This window comes from Candida jiufengensis (genome assembly GCF_024610255.1).
Source record: "Candida jiufengensis strain CBS 10846 chromosome Unknown scaffold1, whole genome shotgun sequence".
NCBI lineage: Eukaryota > Fungi > Ascomycota > Pichiomycetes > Serinales > Debaryomycetaceae > Lodderomyces > Lodderomyces jiufengensis.
Window position 1 is genome coordinate 2,657,988 of NW_026261562.1, and position 25,671 is coordinate 2,683,658.

At 28.7% G+C, this 25,671-nt stretch overlaps 14 protein-coding genes across 14 annotated transcripts; 7 read left to right on the forward strand and 7 right to left on the reverse strand. All coding sequences in view use genetic code 12, as the record gives it.

The window, feature by feature from the left end:
• Positions 1–240: 240 nt before the first annotated feature.
• KGF54_004917 (gluconokinase) lies at positions 241–780 on the forward strand (the record flags this gene model as incomplete). The annotated part of the gene is made up of 1 exon (XM_051765667.1): positions 241–780. One exon carries the CDS (start codon positions 241–243, stop codon positions 778–780), a length of 540 nt encoding a protein of 179 aa, XP_051618958.1.
• A 457-nt stretch (positions 781–1,237) lies between these two features.
• On the forward strand, positions 1,238–2,287 carry KGF54_004918 (uncharacterized protein; the record flags this gene model as incomplete). Its single annotated transcript, XM_051765668.1, has 1 exon — positions 1,238–2,287. One exon carries the CDS (start codon positions 1,238–1,240, stop codon positions 2,285–2,287), a length of 1,050 nt encoding a protein of 349 aa, XP_051618959.1.
• Positions 2,288–2,428: 141 nt separating this feature from the next.
• Positions 2,429–4,156, reverse strand: KGF54_004919 (uncharacterized protein; the record flags this gene model as incomplete). The annotated part of the gene is made up of 1 exon (XM_051765669.1): positions 2,429–4,156. One exon carries the CDS (start codon positions 4,154–4,156, stop codon positions 2,429–2,431), a length of 1,728 nt encoding a protein of 575 aa, XP_051618960.1.
• A 212-nt stretch (positions 4,157–4,368) lies between these two features.
• On the reverse strand, positions 4,369–5,580 carry ERG10 (acetyl-CoA C-acetyltransferase; the record flags this gene model as incomplete). Its single annotated transcript, XM_051765671.1, has 1 exon — positions 4,369–5,580. The coding sequence occupies one exon, from the start codon at positions 5,578–5,580 to the stop codon at positions 4,369–4,371; it is 1,212 nt and encodes a 403-aa protein (XP_051618961.1).
• A 548-nt stretch (positions 5,581–6,128) lies between these two features.
• KGF54_004921 (uncharacterized protein) lies at positions 6,129–6,902 on the forward strand (the record flags this gene model as incomplete). Its single annotated transcript, XM_051765672.1, has 1 exon — positions 6,129–6,902. One exon carries the CDS (start codon positions 6,129–6,131, stop codon positions 6,900–6,902), a length of 774 nt encoding a protein of 257 aa, XP_051618962.1.
• A 122-nt stretch (positions 6,903–7,024) lies between these two features.
• Positions 7,025–7,401, forward strand: KGF54_004922 (uncharacterized protein; the record flags this gene model as incomplete). Its single annotated transcript, XM_051765673.1, has 2 exons — positions 7,025–7,220; positions 7,277–7,401. The coding sequence occupies 2 exons, from the start codon at positions 7,025–7,027 to the stop codon at positions 7,399–7,401; spliced, it is 321 nt and encodes a 106-aa protein (XP_051618963.1).
• A 212-nt stretch (positions 7,402–7,613) lies between these two features.
• On the reverse strand, positions 7,614–8,249 carry KGF54_004923 (mitochondrial 54S ribosomal protein uL16m; the record flags this gene model as incomplete). The annotated part of the gene is made up of 1 exon (XM_051765674.1): positions 7,614–8,249. One exon carries the CDS (start codon positions 8,247–8,249, stop codon positions 7,614–7,616), a length of 636 nt encoding a protein of 211 aa, XP_051618964.1.
• A 394-nt stretch (positions 8,250–8,643) lies between these two features.
• KGF54_004924 (sugar porter family MFS transporter) lies at positions 8,644–10,332 on the reverse strand (the record flags this gene model as incomplete). The annotated part of the gene is made up of 1 exon (XM_051765675.1): positions 8,644–10,332. One exon carries the CDS (start codon positions 10,330–10,332, stop codon positions 8,644–8,646), a length of 1,689 nt encoding a protein of 562 aa, XP_051618965.1.
• A 1,034-nt stretch (positions 10,333–11,366) lies between these two features.
• KGF54_004925 (sugar porter family MFS transporter) lies at positions 11,367–13,040 on the reverse strand (the record flags this gene model as incomplete). The annotated part of the gene is made up of 1 exon (XM_051765676.1): positions 11,367–13,040. The coding sequence occupies one exon, from the start codon at positions 13,038–13,040 to the stop codon at positions 11,367–11,369; it is 1,674 nt and encodes a 557-aa protein (XP_051618966.1).
• Positions 13,041–15,563: 2,523 nt separating this feature from the next.
• On the forward strand, positions 15,564–17,744 carry UBP13 (ubiquitin-specific protease; the record flags this gene model as incomplete). Its single annotated transcript, XM_051765677.1, has 1 exon — positions 15,564–17,744. One exon carries the CDS (start codon positions 15,564–15,566, stop codon positions 17,742–17,744), a length of 2,181 nt encoding a protein of 726 aa, XP_051618967.1.
• An 831-nt stretch (positions 17,745–18,575) lies between these two features.
• Positions 18,576–20,003, forward strand: KGF54_004927 (uncharacterized protein; the record flags this gene model as incomplete). Its single annotated transcript, XM_051765678.1, has 1 exon — positions 18,576–20,003. The coding sequence occupies one exon, from the start codon at positions 18,576–18,578 to the stop codon at positions 20,001–20,003; it is 1,428 nt and encodes a 475-aa protein (XP_051618968.1).
• A 13-nt stretch (positions 20,004–20,016) lies between these two features.
• KGF54_004928 (Hsp90 cochaperone) lies at positions 20,017–21,540 on the reverse strand (the record flags this gene model as incomplete). The annotated part of the gene is made up of 1 exon (XM_051765679.1): positions 20,017–21,540. The coding sequence occupies one exon, from the start codon at positions 21,538–21,540 to the stop codon at positions 20,017–20,019; it is 1,524 nt and encodes a 507-aa protein (XP_051618969.1).
• A 194-nt stretch (positions 21,541–21,734) lies between these two features.
• On the forward strand, positions 21,735–23,018 carry KGF54_004929 (2-(3-amino-3-carboxypropyl)histidine synthase; the record flags this gene model as incomplete). The annotated part of the gene is made up of 1 exon (XM_051765680.1): positions 21,735–23,018. One exon carries the CDS (start codon positions 21,735–21,737, stop codon positions 23,016–23,018), a length of 1,284 nt encoding a protein of 427 aa, XP_051618970.1.
• An 88-nt stretch (positions 23,019–23,106) lies between these two features.
• Positions 23,107–25,407, reverse strand: KGF54_004930 (Golgi transport complex subunit; the record flags this gene model as incomplete). Its single annotated transcript, XM_051765682.1, has 1 exon — positions 23,107–25,407. One exon carries the CDS (start codon positions 25,405–25,407, stop codon positions 23,107–23,109), a length of 2,301 nt encoding a protein of 766 aa, XP_051618971.1.
• Positions 25,408–25,671: the final 264 nt, after the last annotated feature.

Genomic DNA, 25,671 nt, shown 5'->3' on the forward strand with positions numbered 1-25,671 from the left:
TGTAAAAATAAAATTACTTTTGTCCCCCAAAATTTCTCCCCCACCTTCATCAGGTACATCTATTTTTAAATTTATACATATATTGTTCCACCCTCCGATCGGACTATTCAGCAAATTACGTAGTGAAAAATTTAAAGATTGTACTACCTAATAAGAACTTAATAGTAATTTCAAATTGTTTTAATCACCATTCACCATATCCAACTACGATATTTTAAACATATATCACCAAATTCATAAATGCCAATAGTAATAGTAGTAGGAGGACCAGCAGGTACCGGAAAGACAACTCAAGGTGAATTATTAGCTAAGAAATTTAATTGTCCATTCATAGAAGGTGATGCATTACATCCAAAAGCAAATATTGACAAGATGTCTCGAGGAGAACCATTAACCGATGAAGATAGATGGGGTTGGTTAAAACAATTATCTCAAATAGCAAGTGAAAAAGCAGAAGAAGATAAATCTAAAATAGCAGTTGTATCTTGTTCAATGTTGAAAAAAGTGTATCGAGATTATATTAAACAAAATTCATCAATCAAAGACATGAGTTTTAGATTTGTATTTCTATATACGACATTTGAAGAATTGCTTAAAAGAGTTGGGAATAGAAAAGGTCATTTTATGAAATCAGATATGGTTAAATCACAATATGATATTATGGAAATTCCTGAACAAGGTGAACTTATAAAGAATGGTGGTGAAGCTGTTAGTGTCGATACAACCAATAAAAGTCCTGATGTGATAGAGAAGGAAATTTTCAGTGATTTGAAACTTTGAGTTATTTAATACTTTTTAACCAAAAATACATTGTTCATAGACTAAACTGTAATATATACAAAAGCATTTTCATACATATTGTTAATCATTCTATTATGATAATTCTAACTGAGTATAGTTAAGAAAAAAAACGATATTATTCTTTAAAATCAAGTCTTGAATCAAGTGTTGAATAATAATTTAATTTTCGTATAAATTATAATAAAATATTTTTGAAACCCTTTTTCTTAATCAAGTTAATTAATTAAGCTTTATTAATTTCAAACTTAAAGTGAAAAGGCAATACACAATTTTCAACTTATTCAATTCATATTTTTGTTTTAAATCTAATTATCAATTAAAAGTAATCTACAATATCTTGGGTATCCTAAATGCAATACTACTAAATCGAGCTGATTAACTATTCATTGTATTTTTCCCTATTAATTCTTAGCAACCATTATATATAGTTCATCATATGCCTTCAATAGATAATTATCCATATCTAGATCCAGCAAAAGATCGAAGGGTTGCAATTATAACAGGAGGAAATAGTGGGATTGGATTTTATACAGTATTACAATTATATTTACATGGTTATATAATATATATTGCCGGTAGATCTAGATCTCGATGTAATAAACTGATAAAAGAATTACAAATAAAAGCATATGAGATACTAGATTCCACATATAGTACAAATAATGAAGAAAGTGATAATGACAATTTAATAGAACTTACTAAAATTAAGAATCGAAAACTTGGAGAATTACATTATTTAGAATTAGATTTAAGTAGTTTACAATCAGTTTTAAAAGCAGTTGAAACATTTAAACAAAAAGAAGATTTTTTACATTTATTAATAAATAATGCAGGAGCAATGGCTGTACCATATACATTAACTCAAGATAATTTTGAAATTCAATTACAAACTAATTTTATATCACCTTTTTTATTAACTTTAAAATTACTACCCATACTTGAAAAGACAAAAGATAAATTTCCCAATATTATTGAAACTCCAAGAGTCATATACCTAAGTTCAATAGGTCATCAAATTGCTATAAAATATTTTAATTTGAAAAAGCCAATGAATTATAGACCTGATTTTGTATTTACTTGGGTAAGATATGGAATAGCTAAAACAGCAGGTATACATTTTATGAAAATGTTAGCATTAAGAAACCCCAAGGTTTTATGTCTAATAGTTCATCCTGGTTTTGTAATGAACCCCAATATCTTTACATATTGGACAAATCTACCAATCGTAGGTATTTTATTTTGGTGTTTTTTCCAAATATTTGCATATTTCTTTGGTGTAACTCCAGAACAAGGATCAGAAGAAGTTTTAAAAGAATCTTTAAATTCAAATTTTGTTATTGAAAAAAATAATGGAGAATATTTTGGACCTGGTGGTAAAGAAATTCAACCTTCTAAAATTGCTAATAATATGGATTATGCTGCTAGGACTTGGATTTGGACTATTCATGAATTAAATGAGAGGGGAATTGCGATTGATGGATCTTGAAATTTTTAAAAGTCATAGAGAAAGTCAGTGGGGGGTTTCGTGGATTTGCATTAAGAATTAATTAGTTTACTTTTACTATATTAATATTTACTTCATTAGTCTTATTAGTTTGTTAGGCATTATATTTTAATTATACATATTTCATTTCTTTTTCATTTGCAGTTCTAAACTTTTATCTTCACTTGTTTTCAAAGTCTTTAAATTTTTAGCTAATCTATCAACGTCATCTTTTGTTAACCTAGTATCCAAGACATTTACCTCTTCTCCAAGTTCTTCGATTTTAGGTTTATTTTCATAAGGTTCTCCATAACTATCTTCGCCATCACTCATTATATCATTATCATAAGCATCATCATCATCATCGTCATCAGTGTTATCGACATCGTCAACATCTTCCCATTCTGCATCTTCATCTTCTTCATCACTAAAATTTGCTTTTTCTTGTCCTAGTTTCTTTTTGAATTTTAAATAATCATCAAATGCCATATCTCCTTGAAATTGCTCGGGTGTATCACTTTTATAATCTGAATCATCATTATATATTTGTCCACCATCTCGTTGATTCATTTCTAAAATTATTTCCAGTTCCATAAATTCAGGAAAATCTTCAAATTCTGTGTTTTTAAATTCATCTTTAAATTTATTCGTTAGTGAAATTATAGAATGTTTAAACTCCTGATATTTTGAAACTACTTTTTCTTTAGAAATCCATTCAGAAGTTAAATCATGATATTTCCATCTAAATCCATTCAATTCATCATCTGAAAAATCACTCTCTTCATCATCTAAATCATCTTCCATTGGATCAACAATCTCTTCAAAATTGTTGGTTTCAAATAAGTTCTGTAAATTTTTGGCATATTTTTCTTCGTCTTCCATCTTAGGAGCTGAGATGTTAGATATTAATTCAACAAATTCTGTGTCTTCAGGTACTCTTTTTTCAAGTATCCCCCTGTTTATTAGTTCATCCTGTAAGATATATCTTGAACTATGACTTATATTGTCTGGAATTTTAGGTTCAGGTTTACTTTCGTAATATTTCTGTAAACCAGATAAAAATATCCCACTTAAATAATCTTTTGATCCACTTGCTAAAGCAATCCCCATCATAACTCCTAAATTTAAGCTATTCATTGGTGTAGTAACTTCAATTCCTTCATTGAATTCCATCGGTTTAACCTCTTCTTCATTTTCCAAACCTTTTAGACTTCTTGCAGTTATATTGGGATTAGCTGAAACCAATTTTGCAATTGGCAAAGGTAAATTCAAAATAATATCATGTACATGACTTAATCCAACATCAATTGAACATTTTTCTTTTAGTGTTTCTGTTAAACTATTACTTTTGGTATAATCACCCTTGAATATTTGTAACGCAGCATTTTGCAACGGTAAAAAATTATTAAAATCAGCTGCATTCCTATTCAAAATTACACAACTATCTTCATGTAACCAAACTCTATTTCTTGTAGTAGTTACATCATCTAAATCATCACTCAATTCTTCATGACATATCACCAAGATAGGTTCAATTTCTAAGGAATCAAATAAATGTATAAAGCAATCTTCATATTTTGTGAAACTCATTAATATGGCAATAAATAACTCCATATCTAGTGAATGATCATGATAATTTAATTCTCCATATATATATTCTATATTCTTTGTTGTATGTGCTTGAAATTCAGGTTGTGAATAATTCCAAGGGTATTGCTCTATCCATGGTTGCATATATTTAATAAAGTTAGATAATGTTTGATCTATATTTGGTGATAATATTATGAATGATATTGTTGATTCGGGGAATAATTGTTCTACTTCATGAGGTAGTAACTCATCTTCCGTCCATAGATAGTCTACCTCTAACATCTTGATTCTAAGGGCAATTGCTTGGATATTCAAATTTAAACGTGTTGCTATTATTTCATTAAGGGTACTGTAAAATAAAAATTATATGCGGCTGCTCGTTATCCTAAAACGGTTTTTTTGTTCTATCACCTACTACGATAAAATGATTGCAAAAAATTTAACTTTTTTATTTTGTTATCTAAATAGCTAATCAATTACTTATACAAGTTTACCTATAATTTAGTTTCATGATCAATTTTTTCAATAACAATTGATGATGCACCTCCACCACCATTACAAATACCAGCACAACCAACTTTACCACCTTCTTGATTTAATACAGACAACAAGGTTATAATAATTCTTGCACCTGAACAACCTAATGGATGACCTAAAGCAACAGCACCACCATAAGCATTTACTTTGTCTTGAGGAATATCTAAAATCTTTGTGTTGGCAATTCCAACAACGGAAAAAGCTTCATTAAATTCAAAATAATCAACTTTATCTTGTGGAATATTTGCATGTTTTAAAGCTTTTGGTACTGCTAAAGCTGGTGCAATGGTGAAATCTATTGGATCTCTTGCTGCTTCTCCCCAACCAATAATTTTAGCTAATGGTTTTAAACCTAATTCTTTTAATTTTGATTCTGAAACTAAAATAATTGCAGCACCACCATCATTTAATTTTGAAGCATTTGGAGCAGTTACAGTACCATTTTCTTTTTGAAATACAGTTCTTGCTGATTTGACTTTTGCTTCGTTAAAATTTTTAATTTCTTCATCTTGACTTATAGTAACATCTGGCTTACCTCTAATTCCTTTTATTGTAATTGGAGTTATTTCATTATCAAATTTACCTTTTGATGCTGCTTCACCAGCTTTTTTATAAGAATTAATAGCAAATTCATCTTGTTCTTCTCTTGAAATAGTTTGATCTTTTGCACATTTTTCTGCAGCTGTACCCATTAATTTTGAACTATAAACATCTAATAAACCATCTTTTTGAATACCATCAACCAAAGAAGCATCACCATATCTTGCACCTGATCTAGCAGATGGTAAATAATATGGAGTATTTGACATTGATTCTGCACCTCCAACAACTACAATATCACTAGTACCACAAATAATATTTTGAGCACCTATTATAGTAGCTTTCATACCTGAAGCACAAACTTTATTTATAGTAGTGGCGACAATTTTTTCACTTAAACCAGCTTTTAATGCAACTTGTCTTGCTGGAGCTTGACCAACATTAGCTTGTAAAACCCCACCAAAAACTATTTCTTCAACATCTTCTGGTTTAATTTGTGGAACTTTTGATAATGCAGATTTTACAGCATGAGCACCTAAATCAGAATATGATAATGATGATAAACCACCTTGAAATGAACCAATTGGTGTACGAGCAACTGAAACAATATATACTGGGGTTAATGCCATTATTAATTGATTATGAAAAACTGATAATTGATATACTTCTGGTTGAATAGTAAATATAAAAATTAACTTTAAGAATAAAAAGTTAAATTTGATCGTTTATATATTTTATAAGTTGTAAAAAAAAAATCAATTTTTCAAAAATTTCCTCGTTTAAATTTTAAACAGAAAGTAAATAAATTGAAAATAAAAGATTATTATTGCAAATAATACAATAAATAATATCAAATTTATTGTACGATTGATGATATAGAATAGAAAAATAATATTTCTAGTCTATAATATTCAAAAATTTTAATATTCAGGGTTTTTATAATATTTGTTTAAATTTGACTGTTAAGTCTTATACCCTGCCAGAAATGGTTAAAATTATTTATTAACACCAAATCTGTCTATTTATAAATAACTAATAGGTGTTTTACCCCAGTTAAAATATTTATAGGGCTACCAAATTTTTGTCATATATTTTTTTCAACTATCTTATCATTAATCACAATATATAATAATACTATAATTAATATATTAACTTAATACATTATAAAATTAATTTAATGTATAAATTCTTACAATCAAGGTTTTTAACAAATTCTGTTTTGAAACAGAGGCCCATACTACTACCATCAATACGGATTGCTCGACAATTCAATTCTTCTCCACCAATTTCAAAATTATTTGGAAAGAGCAAACATAGTAATGATCCCATTAAAAAAAATCAAATAAAATTAAATAACCAACCAATTAGCGCTTCAACAGAGGACAATACCAATTCTGCGGTAATTGATAATACTGCCCCGACGAAAGGAGTAACAGAACATGATTTTAAAACTCATCCAATATTGAAAAGAGTTCCCAAATTTCTTCGAAATTATGCGTCAAAATTTGTAAATGCCCCATTTTCAAGTTTAGTAGCATTTATTATATTACATGAAATAACTGCAATTGTTCCATTAATTGGTATATGGTATTATATACATCAACATCCTGGATTTATACCATTAGATTTACCACAATGGGCAATAAGTAAAGGTGCAAAAGTAATGGATTCAATGATGGGTAAATTTGATTGGAATTTAAATACTGCTGATAAATTCTCAGTTATAGTTGAAGGAGCTTATGCTTTTACTATTGTTAAATTCTTATTACCTATAAGAGTTGTTATAAGTTTATATTTTATGCCTTGGTTTGCAAGATGGTTTATATTACCGATAACTAATATTTTTAGTAATATGAAGGAAATTAGGAAAGCCAAAAAAGAGCAAGGGAAAATTACAAGTGGTAAAGATCAAAATGTTGAGTTGAAAAAAGTAGAAAAACCAAGGTTATAAGGAGTAAATATTCAATGTGTACATAAAATTTGATTAAATGTATTAATATAAATTTAATTTTGTCTGTAATATTTGTAAACACTAAATCGAGAAATTCCATTTACAACCACTTATGACACTAAATGTCAAAAGACACATCAAAACTAATTAATAATGCTTTGAATGTCTTATCTAAATTAGTCGAGACAGATACAAATATATCAACAATTGATTTAAATTTATTAGAAAATTTAAACACCAATCAATCATTAAATTATATAAAATTAGAAAATGATTTAAACAACTTGGAGTCAAACAGTAAACAGTTGGAGAATTTTAGTATGTGTTTGGACAACGATAAAAGCTATTTTTGAGACGAATACTAACCTGTAAAGAAACTGAGATTGATAACCATACCAAGGTGTTGGGTGAAATTGAAGAAAAAGTTCAGAAATTAGAAAATATTATTAATGAATTAGATGCTTGGTCTATTGAGTTAGAGGCCGCTTCAAAAAAATGAATAATGGGTTAGGAATGGTCTTATAAATAAGGTATCGTCCGATACATTTTTTGTTGGTCAAGTCATATACTTCAGTCAGACAAGGTAAGGAAAAAGAGTTTTGGAATTTGATTTAAACAACACAATGTCACTACAGACTCATCTTAGAATTATATGTTCTTATATGTACAAGTCGTTTTATATTAGATCAAAGATGTCATGTACAGATCTGATCATCTTCCACTATATAATCTATAAATAGGATCAGTTTTAAAAGTTTGAATATTTGACCATTTTTTACTTGGATTAGCATTCAATTTTGCAACATAATCAACTGGTTTAGGTTTTTCAATTAAATCAGTCATACTTACTCTTACCTTTGATTCTGGCGTTATAATTTCATATAATCCTGGTAATTTATCAGCAGCTTTTCTTAAAGCTTCTCTCGCTACTTTATCATGAATTGCTCCATCAATTTCAAATAATACTTTTCCTGTGGGCATTCTTGTAGCCCAATGATCAAACGGACCTTTACCTTTACCCATTCTTGTTTGATTACCTTTTATACAAACAGCTAAATCACATACAAATCTTGTAAATAATTTTGATTTTGTTGGTCTTAATTCTCGACGTAATACTTTATCTGCTGCTAATAATTGATTAGCACTCATTCTTAATCCACATGATTTTAGACGTAATCCTATTTTACCAAATTCTAATGTATTTCCTTTTATTGATCCTCCTGTTCTTACTGAAACTCTTCCCTTTTGTGCTTTCTCCACTTCTCTAAATCTTGGTGCATATTCGTGCTTAAAACGGTTGAATATTAGTTGAAGGTTCGATTTGGTTTTCGCTATGTTAGTGAACATTTTGTTTGTATGGATTGTGGTTTGAGTTGTAGTTGATTCTAAATTTGAATAGTTCAATAACAATAATTTTCTTAATTTTTTTTTTCAGAATTTGGTAGTTTAAAAAAACTTGACGTAGTCGGAAATTTGAATTTTCAGACATCTAGCATAAACGTTGTATAAATCAACTAATTTGATGCATGCATTATTTAGGAAAGCAATGTTTGACTATTACTGATAGAGGTCATAAGTTAGATACAGGTCTAAATAATAAGTTTTATTAAAGTTTTATAAACTGGAAAAATTAATTTTATCTATTAAATCAACAATTTTTCATGCAAATAATAATTTTGTCATCACAATGTTTCATAAATCTATTTTTTTCTATACTTCTAAAATACTAAGTTTCATATACCTAAACATGTTCTTCTTGAGCATTTTGGGCTTTATGGTAACCAGCGTAACCAGTTGAAGTAGCCATATCTTCTTCTGAAGGTGGTTGCCAATTAGCTGATTTCCAAGCTGGAATACCACTTTGATATAATTCATCAACTTCTTCTAAATTAAGACCTTTAGTTTCATAAAGCATGAAATAAACAAAGAAAATTGAAAATAATAAACAACCAAAGAACACGAACCCATAATAAAAGTGAATAGCGTCAGTAATAAATGAAGTAAAGAATGAAATAAGGAAACCAAAAATCCAATTAGCAGCACTAGCAACACCCATTGCTTTTGATCTAACTTTTAATGGATAAATTTCTGAAATGATTGAGTAAACACCACCAGCCCAAGTTGAAGCAAAGAAGAAAATGAATAAACATGTAACGAAAATCAAAGCCTTACCATCAGCATGTCTAGTTGGACCATCTGGACCATCAATATATAAGTGTTGAGAACCAACTAAAGAATAAATTAAGAAACAAACTGACATAGCACACGAACCAATTAATAAACAAGATCTTCTACCTAATTTGTCAATTAAGTAAATACCTAAAAATGTAGATGCAAAATTAATAACACCAATAATAATTGAAGTTTGGAATGAATCATTTAAACCAATAGCTTTGAAAATTGTGGTACTATAGTAAAAGAAATAATTGTTACCAGTTAATTGTTGTAAAGCTTGACACATAGCTCCAACAACAACTCTTTCAAAAATTCTTGGTTTACCAGTTATTAAAGTTGCCCAACCAGCTTTACCTGCCATTCTTTCTCTTTCAACACCAGCTTGAAGTAATCTTAATTCTTTTAATAATGCTGGATCATCTTCTGAAACTTTATTAGTTTTGGCCAATGAAGCTTTAGCATCTTCGATTCTATCTTTACCAATTAAATATCTTGGTGATTCTGGCATTCTGACCATTCCTCCGACTAATAATAGAGCCCAAGCAAAACATAAACCTAATGGAATTCTCCATTGTCTTGAATCTGAATATGTTTTAGTACCATAAGTAGTACAATAACCTAAAAATATACCCATGGTAATCATCAATTGGAAACAGCAGACTAATGTACCTCTCAACTGTCTTGGTGAAACTTCTGAAATAAACATAGGGCAAACGACAGACAAAGTACCAACACCTAAACCAGTAATTATTCTACCAATCATAATTTGATACCAAGCATGTTGAGAAGAAATTTGAATAATTACACCAACAACGTAAATAACCATAGCTAACATAATTGCTAATCTTCTACCCTTCAAATCAGCAGCTTTTGAAATAAACAAAGCACCCAACGCACAACCAGCATTAAATAAACCAATGATGCAACCAGTTCTAACATTTGAAAAATAATAACCAGAACTGTTTCTTTGACCAAATCTTCTTTGGAAATCAGTCATATTAACAAAACCTGAAATAGTACCAGTATCAAAACCAAAAACAAATCCACCAAATGCAATTAAAACACACATAATTATTATACCTGTGTAAGCACTTAATGGTTTTCTATTTAATTCATCTGCTGAATGATCAACTTCATCATCCATTTTATCTTCTTGTTCATAATCTTCTGATTGTGGATTTGAATCATTACGATTATATTTTTCTGTCAAAGATTGAGTAGGTTCCTCTATTGTATTTGAAGAAGCTTGTGACATATTGAATAAAAATTAGTTCGAGTGTATTTAAGTTGAAAACAGAAACAAACTCTCCGAGATTTTTTAATATATCTAAAATTAGGATTTCAAATCTTATTTATAATTAATCTTATAGCTATATATATTATTAAAAACTTTTTATATTTAATATTAAGACTTCATCATGTAATATATAAATTGGAGCAATAATAAAGTATGTTTGTGCAATTTTAATTGTTGCAAAATTTTTAATTATGTAAAAAAAAAAAAAATAAAAAAAAAAAAAAAAAAACACAAACAAAATCAACTACAATATTGATTAATTAGACAGGACAAGTAAGAAGAATTATTGCACTAAACTATTAATATAATACAGATCCAGAATTTCTCAGCAAATAGTCTGATAATTCTATATAATTGTGACTTAAATTTAAGTCAGCTTACATAAACTACTACTATTCTTGATCTTAAATTAAATGTATTATAACTAAAAATGATAAATTTAATTTTCTCAATAATAAGATAAAAAAAAATGAATTATGTCATAATCTTTTATTTTCTTTTTTCTTTTCCTTTCGTTTTTTATCTCTATAATTCATTACATTTTCTTATCATGGGTTGTACTTCTTTTTCTTGACGTTTGAAGAGAGTGATTTGATATGTGTCTGGATTGGTTTTAATCCACTGGTAGACCGTTGTAAGTCATCATCTTATATATAAAGCTAGACTTTGTTAGGTTCATCGTTTGAGTGGCTAGAGCAATTAAAATTTACTAACACTTCAGGATTTAAGATTTAAAAATAATATTAAATCAAATTTACGGCTGCAAAATATTTTACGGATATTATATTTGTACATTTAATTAGTGAAAAAATCGAAACAATTTCGTAATACTAAACTTAATCAGTCTATTTATTATCAATTACTTAATTTTGTATTACTTTATGAATTATCTATTAATTCAAACATCTATTACAAAAATATTAAAATTAGGTATTTTATCGTTTTCTATAAATTCCATTTATCGTAAAGTCATTAAAAATCTTAGTAAACTTTTAAACGTTTACATGTTCTTCTTCAGGTTTAGCGTAACCAGCATAACCAGTTGAAGTAGCCATTTCTTCTTCTGAAGGTGGTTGCCAACTTCCGGATTTCAATGCAAGAACACCACTTGCATACATTTCATCAACTTCTTCTAATGATAAACCTTTTGTTTCATAAACCATAAAATAAACAAAGAAAATTGAAAAAACTAAACATCCCATAAATACGAAACCATAGTAAAAATGAATAGCATCAGTTATAAATGAAGTGAAAAATGAAATAAGGAAACCCCAAATCCAATTGGATGCGTTAGCAACTCCCATTGCTTTTGATCTAACTTTTAATGGATAAATTTCTGAAATGATTGAGTAAACACCACCAGCCCAGGTTGAAGCAAAGAAGAAAATATAAAGTGAAGTGACAAAAATCATAGCTTTACCATCTGGGTGTCTAGTTGGACCAGATTGACCATGTATATATAAATGCTGTGAACCAATCAACGAATACATTAAGAAACAAATTGACATTGCTACTGAACCAACCAATAAACAAGATCTTCTACCCAATTTTTCAATCGCATAGATACCAACAAAAGTTGACGCAAAATTAATAACACCAATAATGATTGAAGTTTCAAAAGAATCATCTAAACCAATAGCTTTGAAAATTGTGGTGCTATAGTAAAAGAAATAGTTATCACCAGTCAATTGTTGTAAAGCTTGTAACATAGCACCAACTAAAACTCTTTCGAAAATTCTTGGTTTACCTGTAATTAAAGTACCCCAACCAGCTTTGCCGGCTAATCTTTCCCTTTCTACACCTGCTTGAATTAATTGTAATTCGTTGTATAATGCTGGATCTTCTGGTGAAACTTTGTTAACTCTTGATAAGGCAACTTTTGCATCTTCAATTTTATCTTTACCAATTAAATATCTTGGTGATTCTGGCATTCTGACCATTCCTCCAACTAATAATAAAGCCCAAGCAAAACATAAACCTAATGGAATTCTCCATTGTCTTGAATCTGTATAAGTTTTAGTACCATAAGTAGTACAATAACCTAAAAATATACCTAATGTAATCATTAATTGGAAACAACAGACTAAAGTACCTCTCAAATGTCTTGGTGAGACTTCTGAAATAAACATTGGACATAATACTGATAAACAACCAACTGAAACACCTGTAATAATTCTACCTACCATAACTTGGTACCATTTGTGATTTGATGAAATTTGAACTATAATTCCTACAATATAGAGAACCATTGAAGACATGATACCAACTCTTCTGCCATACATATCACCTAGTTTGGATAAAAATAAAGCACCTAAAGCACAACCAGCATTGAATAAACCAATCATACAACCAGTTCTAACATTTGAAAAATAATATTCACCCTGATCATTTCTTTGACCAAATCTTCTTTGAAAATCAGTCATATTAACAAAACCTGAGATAGTACCAGTGTCAAACCCGAAAACAAACCCACCAAATGCAATTAAAATACACATAATAATTATACCTGTGTATTCTCTTAAAGGCTTATTTTTCAAATGATCGTGGAGGTTATCGTGATTTCTTTTTTCATCTTCAACTGTATTTTCCTCTTCGTATTTCGCTTGAATTTCATTATTGTCATGTCCAGCAGTTGATGCATTTGAAGCATTCTCTTCTTGTGACATAGCTACTTAATATAAATTTCTTTTTATTTTCTAGATCTGAAATCTATTTGAAACTTGAATATAATATCTTTTCTTAGTATATTGAAGGACAAGAAAAAATACTTGGAAATTTAAAAATGTAAGAATATGTAAACTTATATTTATACAAAGAAAAAATTTTATATCAAGAACAATAACCCCCAATGTGTTTCTCCAAACGTCTCCAAAGTTTCCCCAAATTGTTCAAAACCTGTATCATTCTTTTAATCTTAATTAAACTCGTCATGACTTTAAGTTTTTTAAAGCGTTTTGTGCGCTAATTATCGGTTTTAAAATTTTACAGTAAAAAATTGTTTTAAAAGATTTTTCCGAATAGGCTTTCTTGCATAATAAATCTTGTCTAAGATATGTTTGTCCTCGATTGAAAAAACTCTCAAATAGCTTTGATTAGCTTCCAAACGAAGATGAAAGCTTGTCACAGGTGTCAGCTCTCTTTATTCACCGCCATGATTGAGAAATTAATTTTACCAGACATCAAGTTCATCTAGGCTCATGTGGGTTCTTTATTTGTACGGTTTTGAGACATTGACCTCAGAATAAATTATTTATTGTTTTATTGATGAATATTTTTTTCTAGTACGATTTAACTGAATTTAGTTAATTTAAAATTATAGATTGTGCATTTCGGAAAAATTATCTTAGCTTACTAAATAATTATTCCGAGTGACATTTTTAACACAAACTTAAATTTAATAGGCAAAAAATTTCTTTTTGTGTTAAGCTTACTATAAAAAGTATTTGAGACTTTCCGAGAATTCCAAAAACACCAGATATGTGATGAAATTGTAAGGGTATGCACGAAATTTATAATCTCACACCACTGCTTTATTTATATAAAATAAGATATTTATGCACATATTTGTATATTTTCCGATAATAGAAGAGACTAAAAAACAAGTCAGATCATTGTTTTGTTAAGCAAATAATAATGATTTGCCATTCCATCCAGATTAATTAAGAATTCAAAGAGCAGTGATGAGCCATTGCTTTTCAAGAATTGGTGGTAGTCCTTTTAAGCATAAAGACCTTAACAATGATGGCAAATTTGACCAATTACTAGGGTGTATTTCGCAGTTAATTAGTTTTTTACATCCGATTATTTAGAAAAATCTCGTATTCTTACAAATAAATGTAGTCTAGAAAAAAATATTAAGTTGGCAGTCCCTTATAATAGTCGGGTATTTAATTAAAGTAAAATTTTACGAAATCGGACTTGCCTGAATAAAGATTCTTAAGAATCAAATTTTACCGATTTGCTTCTCTACGTTGTCTAATAAGATACACTGAGAATTGCAGTAACTTATTAAATATTTATGTCAATTTTAAGCAGCAAATCAATAAATTGTTTATTATATTTCTGAGAGCTTTGAAAATTATCTACACTGCTAGAATTTTATAAAAAACTTAATTATTCTTGAATTCTTGGAGACTTGGTGATGCTTAGTTAGTCAATTTAGTATCCATTTTGTGTAGACTTACATGAAAAAATTTTCACCAATTTACTTGTATCTCGCAAAACGATCTGTTTTTAGTAAAAGTTCATGGATAGGTAACAAAGATGATTTTGAGCTACTGACTCGGACAATTCAAATTTTGTGGAAAGTTTGGTAATTTTTCCGAATGCAGAAAATCTCAAAATACACGTAAGTACATTTTATAAAAAGTTTATAATCTACTGCCCTTCCTTTACTTAATATACTAATTTTGATCAATGGTTTTTAAAAACTGACTGCTTATTTTAAAAAACTGTTCAAAAACCTTGAGAGATAAGTTTGGGTGAAACAATTATACTCAGGTCGGAGTATATTGTAAGGCTTTCTTCAAATTTAATTAGTGTCACAAACACTGTCACAGATATTATAAATATATTACCACATCCAAAAATTGGAATGATACGCCATCTATCTCTTTCTACAAGTAAGATCTACTATTCATTTGATTAAATTTTTTAGGACTCGTTGAATGGATTTTTTGAGGGACCAATATCAAGTCGGCTAGAGGTGAAACAATTATTGAACTTCTATGAAGTCGTGTAAATAAGTAAAAATTGATGAATGTTAACAGTACTATTTTGAGTATTTGAAATACAATAATGTCATGAAACTTTACTGTCAGACTTGTTTAAGTTGAAAAATAACAAGAATTTTATGAAACCTATCGATCCAACTAACCAAACCGATTAATCACGCATTGCTTTAACTCAAACTAAAATTCAAGTAGATTAAAAAATTAAAAAAAATAGTCAATTGAGTAGGAGTTTTAAAACCGAAAAGTATTTTGAGAATTTTGTTTTAATTTATGGAACATCAATTTGAAATTCAAAACCTGGAGTAAAAAATAAATACAATTAATTAATAAATACATCATCATTTTACAACACCAGTATTGTTAGGAAGGAAATATCTAACATTTTTAACCGTCCCTGTGATTTCACCTCAATTATAAACTGATCATTGAATTTGTTCACTACTCACTTGTATATAAATGTCAATCTCAAGGGAATCATTTCCTTTTGGAGATGGTTCAACAAAGATATTCGGGATGGAAAATTTTGGGAATACATGTTACTGCAATTCAATATTACAATGCTTATATTACACCGAATCATTTAGAAAGAGATTAATTCAACATAAACAAACTAAACATGAACCAAAGTTAGTAGTGAATGGTATACGATATCACGGATTTACCGCCAAGTATGATCAATTATTACAAAAAAAATTAAAAGATCAAGGTGGAGTACCTATAACCAATAGTGATGAAAGACCAAAAAGTAGTAGGAAAAGTTCATTATTTGGTTTGAAATTTAATAATCAAGCAAATGTTTCAACTACATTAATTGAACAGAAAAATGAATATATCACAGAGGCAGGTAACTGTGTATCTTTGCCATTGGAACAAAGGATTCTAATAAGTAAAAGTCCAGAATTTTCGAAATTAGAGATGATGATCACTAAACCAAGTATAAATCCAGTGCCGAAAGCCACAAATAATGGGAACATCTCAACTATCAATAATAACAACAACGCAAATAATACTGATCACTCCCAAAGTTCATCAATGCTTTTGAATGATCAGCCATTACAAACAATTCAAGAAGGATCGATAAATACAAAATCAAGTGCCATAATTGTTGGTATACCGAAACCTGAAACTAATTTAGTAACACCAATCAATCCATTTAACAATAATCCAAGTTCAGATCAAAGAAAGAGGTCCGCATTAATTAACGGTCCAATAATAAATTTGGACACTGCATTACAATTGCCAAGTGAACAAACTGAAGATACTTGTTTGTTATATGCTTTGAAAGACTTATTTGAAAGTATGGTAGAGAATAAATCTACAATAGGTGTAGTGTCACCAAATCATTTTATAACCATTTTAAAAGAGAAGAATTATCTATTCAGGCAAAATAATATGCATCATGATGCTCATGAATTTTTTAATTATTTAACCAATGAAATAATAGAAAGTTTAAACAAAGAATTAGGTGAAGGACAAAATTGGTGTAATGATATTTTTCAAGGACTAATAACAAATGAAACAAAATGTTTATCATGTGAGACTATCACTTCAAAACATGAAAATTTCATAGATTTATCCATAGATGTTCCACCTGGTGAAAGTTCATACTCATTAAATTTTGCAATCAACAATTTTTCAAAGTCAGAGACTTTAACTAATCAAAACAAATTTCATTGCAATACTTGTTCATCTTTGCAGGAAGCTATTAAGAATATAAAAGTAAAAAAACTACCTGAAGTTTTAGTCATAAATTTAAAACGATTCAAGTATGACGAACAAATTGATAAAATGGTTAAACTATTTGATTCTATAAGTTATCCATTCAAATTGAGATTGTTCAATACTACTGATGACTTTAATCAAAATGTGTTATATGACTTATATGCTTTAGTTATTCATATAGGAGGTGGTCCAATGCATGGACATTATGTATCTATCTGTAAAATCAAAGCTGGACTTTGGTTATTATTTGATGATGAAACTGTTGAATTGGTTGATGATAATTATGTAATGAGATTTTTTGGTAATGGCCCAGGGTTAGCTAGTGCTTATATTTTGTTCTATCAAAAAATTGAATTTGATGAGAAATGTGAATACTTTGGATTTGATCCTTCAACTATATATAAAGGGGATGATTATTCAGTACAGATTAATGAGACATCTAGACCACCAACTACAGATTCTGAAACTAAATCAGAAATGTCATCCATCAATTCATTCAATCCATTAGAAGCGTCCACTGTAGGTACACAATTAAATACACTTCAACCTCCAAAAAAGCCACCATTAACTACTGGAGGTATGTTTAAGTCATTCAAATTTGAAAAACCTACGTCTGAGGATAAACCTCATCAATCATTATCAAGAAGTAGTAGTAACGGAGCTATACCAAGAAAAGAATCAGAACAACCAATAAAGGAAAAAAAATCATGGGTTGGTTCATTAAAGAGAACAGGTTTGGAGAGAAAATTGTCTTCAAAGAATACATCATCTTCATTGAATAGTGAGTCTGTTACTTCTACCGCATCTTCTAATACAACGAATGGTAATAGTACAGCACCTTTAATGCCTCCCCAACAACCTCCTCCACCATTAGAGAAACGAAAGAGCTTATTTGGTTTTAAAAAGAAAAATTAAATAGACTTATTAGTAATTTATAGAATTCGATGAGGTTGATATCAAACGATTGTAGACATCTGCAAATAATTGAATTTTAATTATTTTGTAAGATTAGACCATATAGCTAACTCAGAATGCTGACCTAAATTATTGAAAAACAGAAAAAAAAAGTATTGATGGTAGAAATTAAAAATTGCTCTCAGCAGGATTCGAACCTACGATCTCCTCATTACAACGAGAAAGTTGAGAAATTTACTAGTGAGGTGCCTTACCAACTTGGCCATAAGAGCATATTTTCTACAAATTTATGTGTTTTGCCCACGCGACTTTGACCAACCAAAAGCGTGACTTTGATATTCTAACTCAATTCTCTCAAGTGGTATTACTTAAACTAAGCTATTTGCTCTCTAACTCTACTGTATCATTAAGCTTTAACTAGAACTTTGAAACTGCATTGTTTTTGAGTATCCTAGAAGCCAATATTTTGGGGTATTAAATTACATTTTTTTGGTATTAGATATTGCCTAAAATGATGCCAAATAGCACAATTATGTAAGTCCATTTGAATTATGTGACTTTATACGGTATTCAAAAATTTACATTACATGCTGAGATATTCCACGTTAAATAAAACTTACAATATATTCAACTCTTCAAGAACTCTATTGACATGATTTTTAAAAGTGTCAAAATAAAATATGAAAAATTTTAGTATAACTTAACAAATTTTATTTCCCCTTAAGGAGAAATTGATTAATATATTAAATTATAAAATATTTCTTATCATACGATTGTAACAATTAAATATTATAACACGTTATTACCAACTACTTTTACCATGTCAACTAAATGATTCAGTATCTGCGTTTGAAACCATCCAAGGACTTAGCAAGTTTAAAGCATGAAATCAAACTTTTAAAACAATTACTTGAAAAGCAAATAAAAACAGTTTATTTTCTATATAAAATAGGCTTGAGAAATTTAAACAAAGTTTTAAGACTAATATTTTATCAAAGATCAATAGCATTTGCTTTTTTATTCCCATATTTATGTGAAGTTTTACCAAAAACTTTTAAAGCTGTTGTTAAAAGTATACTTGACCTAAAATTCAATGATTTACCTGGAAAGATCTTGGAGATCTTGAAAGATCCATTAGAATCAGACAGATTGCCTATATTTATGATCAAATTGATTGCAACCTTAAATGCTTTAAATCCATTACTACTAAAAGCATTACTACCTTATGTCAAAGGTAAGCATATCCAATTTGTATCAACATTTTTAGCTGGGGTTATTGCTTCATTATTAAATTTCCCATTTTTCCAAGATGTAAAAATTTCACAAGATAGGTTTTATACCTTTGATTGGACTTTAATTTTAATTGTGAAAGCCTTTGATACAGTTGTAACTTCACTAGCTTCTAGAGATTCTACATATTTTCCTATACCAAGTGAATATATGGATGTTTTACTAGCGATAGTAAGTTCTTATCTTATTACCAATTCTTGGTATTTCCATCCAGAGAAATTAAACCCTAGTTATGTAAGTTGGGTCAACAAAATGTCCGTTGTCGATAGAGAAGTAGTTGAAGGTATGAGATATTTAAATGATGGAAGTTTGCAATATAACCCACAAGATTCAGAGAAGGGTTCACCGTGTCATCAAGATCATTTTATAAATTATGCAATAAAGAACAATAAAAATCCAGAACTAGGTGACTTAAGTAAACACGAAAAATTGCCTTGCGAGGTACTACATCAATTTAGAACCAAAAGTTGTAGAAAAAATGCAATGATAGCATTTGTCAAACAATTTAAAAGAACATTCAAATTTTACGCATACATTAACTTGTTCATGTATATAGTTGTCAAAAGATTTAGAGGAAATATCATAAACATACTCAAAAAGACCATAAGGTCATCATTATTCATCAGTTCATTAACCACTATACAATGGTGTTTCATATGTTTCATTAGGAATAATCATCCAATCTGGAAAAATCAGAAATTTTGGGACATTTTCTCAGCTAAAATTGGTGCAGCATTTGCAGGATTTGGTATATTATTTGAGTATCCTCAAAGAAGAAATGATTTATTAATCTTTGTTACTCCAAAAGCTTTAGGAACATTCTTTAATATGGAACCAACAACATTAAATAAAACTTTGGAAGTAATTGGATTTAGCTTGAGTTTTGCTACTTTAGTTGCATTTGCGAGACTGAATCCTAAAAGATTAAGGGGTTTAGTGGGTAAAGGTTTGAGTTATATGGTTAAATAAGACACTTACAACTTTATTGTTGTTCTTGATATTCTTTGTACAGATTCTCAGCCATTTCTTCGATATCTTCCAAACTCAAAACCACCATTTCATCATCTTCCTGTTCTTGTTCTCCAATACCGTCTTGATCAATTTCTATTTTCTCTTCATCAGCTTTTTCAAATGTTATATCGGATTTTTTGATCTCATCTAAATTTTTCTTTAAATCATGAGCTAATGATCTTATAGTCGACTCAGAAATATTATCACTTATTAAATAAGAACATAAATCTTCTATCCAAATCTTATCATATACATAATAGATATCATGATACCTGAACAACTCCTTTAAGTCTAATAATGATTGTAGTACCAATCTTTTACCACCTCTTAAGTTATAATAAACATCTTCCCATACTTTTTCACATAATTTAAAACTTCTATGAAGGGGAAATGTTAAAGCTCTTCTAACACCTATTATTATAGCTGATCTCAATAAATTGTCATTGGAGTTCAAATTCAATTTTGAGTCTAAATAAGAAAATTGAGGTGTTATTTTACCTATTGTCCATGCACTTTCGACATTGTGTTCACCTTCAGTCTCTCTCATGTCAAATTGATATGCAAATAATAAACTTAGTATAGTAATTAATATTTGTGGTTTATATGATTCATCTACTAAATAACTTTTTCTTGGTAAATCCATCATTTGTTCTTGTTCTTTTTTATTAAATTCTATTGGCATGATGAATTGACGATCTTTTTCTTGTAGTTGTTGTTGGGACTTATACCACTTGAGAAATTTCATAATTTGAGGATTCTTCCAATCTATTAACTCTTTGAAATTCTTGTCATCATCTGGCGTTGGGTACTTTTCCATAATATAATCAGCAGCATAAATCTCTGGATCAAATTGTATATTTTCCTTTATCAATCTTTCTATTATTCTATCATTTTCTGGAGTTTGTTCAGGGTTACCTAAACCATTGATATCATTACCATTTGAGACACTAACCCCAACTATACCATCATATTGATTATTGAACCCATATTTTACATCTGGTGTTAAAGTATTATCTTCTTGTATATTTGGTCCTAATGTAGGGTTCTTTGGAACTTCCTGTTCAACTTCCCAGTTGAAATTTTCACCTTCATTTAAATCTTTTTCGGCTTGACTGTTTATTATATTATCATTATTCACATCCAATTCTTCAATTAGTGGTTTCCTCTGTTCAGTAGATTGTACTTCGTTATTATTACTTCTTGCCAATAATTTTGCAGTCAAATCTAAATCAGGAAAAAATTGACCTTTATTTTCCTTTGGTATTTTTATTTTAACACTTTCTGACTTGGAGTCAAATTCTGTATGAGACCTTTCATCATCTATACAAGGATACGGAAATCTTAGTCTCAAATAATAAGGTGGTAATGAGAATATAAATAATTCGTTTTTAACAATCATCTCAATATTTGGTGCACTGAACCGTATATGTGAAATCTTTACATCAATATATATGAATTCTTCATTTTGAGTTATTGTGAAAAATGGAGTAATCATCGAAATTGGAGTTGGAATGAGTAGTTTAATGATGAACTACATAAAAATTATAGCATAAATAGAATTACTATATGATTCCATATAAAGATGAGATATTGTAACATTATATACAGGAATTATGATGTAGATATGAAAATTATTTTTAATCTAATCTTATCAGTTAGTATTTATATCTAGTCTTTAGTCCAAACAATATGAGTCCAGTAGAGATTCAACAAGAGCTGGGAAAACCCAAAATTGCCAAAAGAAGATTTGTGGGCAAAAAAACAACCAACACACCTACAGATTCAGAGGTACATAATCAATCATTAGTTAAAAAAGAAGTAAAACGTCATATAGGAAGAGTTATAAATCAAATACCTGATGATATACTAGACGATAAAGACTTAGATGAAGCAATAAAATTACTACCTTCTAACTATAATTTTGAAATTCATAAAACAGTATGGAACATAAGGAAAAATAATGCCAAAAGAATTGCATTACAAATGCCTGAAGGTTTATTAATATATTCATTAATTATATCTGATATACTAGAAGAATTCTGTCAAGTTGAAACTTTAGTGATGGGAGATGTATCTTATGGAGCCTGTTGTATTGATGATTTTACAGCAAGATCACTAGACTGTGATTTTATTGTACATTATGCTCATTCGTGTCTTGTACCAATAGATGTAACAGAAATTAAAGTATTATACGTATTTGTTACCATAAATATTGATGAAAAACATTTGATAAATACTATAAAAAGAAATTTTGATCAAGGTTCACAAATTGCCATATTTGGAACTATACAATTTAATCCTACAATTCACAGTGTAAAATCAATTTTGGAGAATGATGACGAAAAACCAATTTATTTGATACCACCACAAACAAGACCATTATCGAAAGGTGAAGTATTAGGATGTACCTCAGCAAGACTAAACAAAGAACATATAAAAGCAACCATCTACGTAGGGGACGGTAGATTTCATCTAGAAAGTTCAATGATACATAACCCTGAAATCCCAGCTTATAGATATGATCCATATGATAGAAAATTTACCAGAGAATATTATGATCAAAAACAAATGATAAGCGTTAGGAAAGATGCTGTCCTAACCACTAGAAAAGCTAGAAAAATTGGATTGATTCTAGGTGCATTAGGAAGACAAGGTAATCCTGTAACATTACAAAAATTAGAAGTACAACTAAGGGAAAAAGGAATTCAAGTAGTAAAGATTATTTTAAGTGAAATCTTTCCGCAAAAATTATCAATGTTTGATGATATTGACGCTTTTATACAAGTTGCATGTCCAAGATTATCAATAGACTGGGGTTATGCTTTCAATAAACCATTGTTAACACCTTATGAAGCAATGGTCATGCTAGAGGAAGATAGAATGTGGGATGAAAAATATTATCCAATGGATTATTACTCAAAAGACGGTTATGGTAGAGGTCAAATTCCTGATCATGAAAACGTCGATCTTTAGTTTGTGAAATTTACAACAAGATGACTTTTGTTTAACGTGATGCATTATTTAATTATTTATAAATTAATTTTTTTTTATTTGACAAATTTTATAAATTTTGTAATTGTTTTTCATAAATTTCGTCTATACCCAACATTGTAGCCAATTCAAAATCAGACCAAGCAAAAGAAAATTGTAAGACTTCTTGATTTATAAGATCTATCTTGTTGTAAAATTTAACAAATTTCACAAATGTTTCATCTATGATATTATTAACAATTAATGGAGAATTTAGTTTTAATAATTGTTGTTGAATTTCAATCATTGCATTGGGAATATAATTTTGGATAATTATATCACTTTTTTGTAAATTTTCAAAATTGTATAATTTATTTTCCTTAATTGGTTCATATATTGAAACATCAAAAAAATCATCAGACAACGGACATATCATATTTAATATATTATAATAATCAAACAATTCAGTATTATTCAACATGTTATCGAGAATTATTGATATCAAATTTTGAGTTAAATCTGAGTTCAAATCATTGATCTCCAAAACTTTATCCGATAATAATGATATTGGCATAATTTTTGATTGAATTAGATCTAAAAAATTGAACTCTATTATATACGAATCGATTTTGTTAAACTGCTTATTATCACTGACATGTTGTTTGAAAATTGATATTGGTTGGTTTATTATTAAATTTAAGAATCTTTCATGTTCTTCTTGTGATAAATTTAATATTGTTTCAGTATTCATCTGATCAATCATTGGTAAAATATCCAGATAAAATCCAATGATCCATTCTGGAGGTTGTAAGTCCAAATTTAATTCTAATCTTGCCAGATTACTCGATCTTATGGTTGATATCTTATTTGAAATTATCATGAATATACGATCGTGACATGTTTTAACTAAATTTTTAATTGTGACAATTAAATCATCAGATTCGTGTAGTTGTTTGTTGAACATTATTGAATATAATTCAACAAGATTGAATATTTGATAAATTGTTGTCAATTTTGTTTCTATCGATATATTTTGCTCTATTTTTGATTTTATAGGTTTTGATAATGATTTTAGTACCTTATTTGTTACAATTTTGATTATATGATCAAATTCATGATCGTTATCATCTCCCATAGTGAAAATGTTCGTTATAGTCTCCGATTCATTTACCGCAATTGAATGAATATATGCGAGAAAATCCCCCACAAATCTTACTGGATCGTGAGCTGACATGAATACTGGTCTAGCATCAACACTTGACAATGAGATAGAACTTCTAGTACTTGATCTTCGATCCATGGTTGGTCTTTCTAAATCCAGCTGACCTTGAATTTGATGATAAAACTCTTCTAGTAATAATTTGGACCTGGAGTCACTGAATTTATTAATTATTTGATCAAATTGTTCCTTCGTTTTAAGATATTGAAAACACTCATGCAAAATGTTTAATCTTGTTTTTGAGTTTAAGGAGTATAGATTGTCTAATGTTTTATAACAGTAATTGATTGTTCTGTCAATAGACTTGTTTATTATCGAGTTCATCTTGGACATAATCTTTAATCCTAATTGTGGATTATCTTCAGATAATAAAATCGAACAATCTTCCACTATTTTTTCAGCTTTTTCTAATATTGAAAAGTACTCTTCATTTAATTCTCCTTGAATTAATGTAAATTCTTCATATTCATTTAATGTGAATTTTTCTTTGAAAGCTATTAGTAATGTCTTCTTCAATTCTATCAATTGTTTGTCATTATTTAATTTCTCAACATTTTCATTAAATTCACTCAGACTTTTAGAATTTTTGGAGATCCTTTCGTTTGTAGAATTGTTGAGTTCGTTTAATTTTTTTAATTTCAGCTCAATAGTTTTCAATTGTTTTATAACAGGTTGATATTCTTTTAAAACTGATGATTGGTTTTTAATCAATTCTTGTTCTATTACACCTTTTAATTTCTTCCTTGACATAGTTCCGACAAATCCTGCATCCACCAACTCTTTCAAGTAGTCTTGATCATAGTTTTCAAAGTTTGTAAAAATTTCTCTTAATTGTGAGTCACTTAATGAATCATTCAAAACTCTTGATAATCTTATAGCTAATGAGTCTGATTTTGTTGGAGATGAAATATCATCTTTGTTCTTATCATCCTTTAGTAGATTTAGTGATAGCTGAGCATATTTATTCATAAGTTCGTTCTCCGTATTATTACTTTCAGTAGTCGTTGAGTCATTGAGGATTGATGATTTGAAATTTTTTGATAGACTAAAATTAGATATTTTTTTACCAAATGATTCTAAATTTGTAGATATGGGTAGTGATAATGCGGGTTGTGGTTGTGGTAAATTGACATTATCATCTGACGTGAAACTATCAAACTCTATAAAATCCATATAGTGCTAAGTTTTGATGCAATTAATATAATTGAACAATTTGGTCGTCAAGTACTTGGTACAAAAATGTAATCTGTATCAGAATTATCAGATAAATATGCTACCAATTACACCAAAATTTATAAAGAGGTTATGTTGAGAAATATGTTGAGAGGTTGTTCTGTCTACATAGATAATTTAAACTCATTATATTCTCATTAAATTACTCATTATACACATTGATAAAATATAAAGTATTTATTATTAAAATAACATCACTTTATG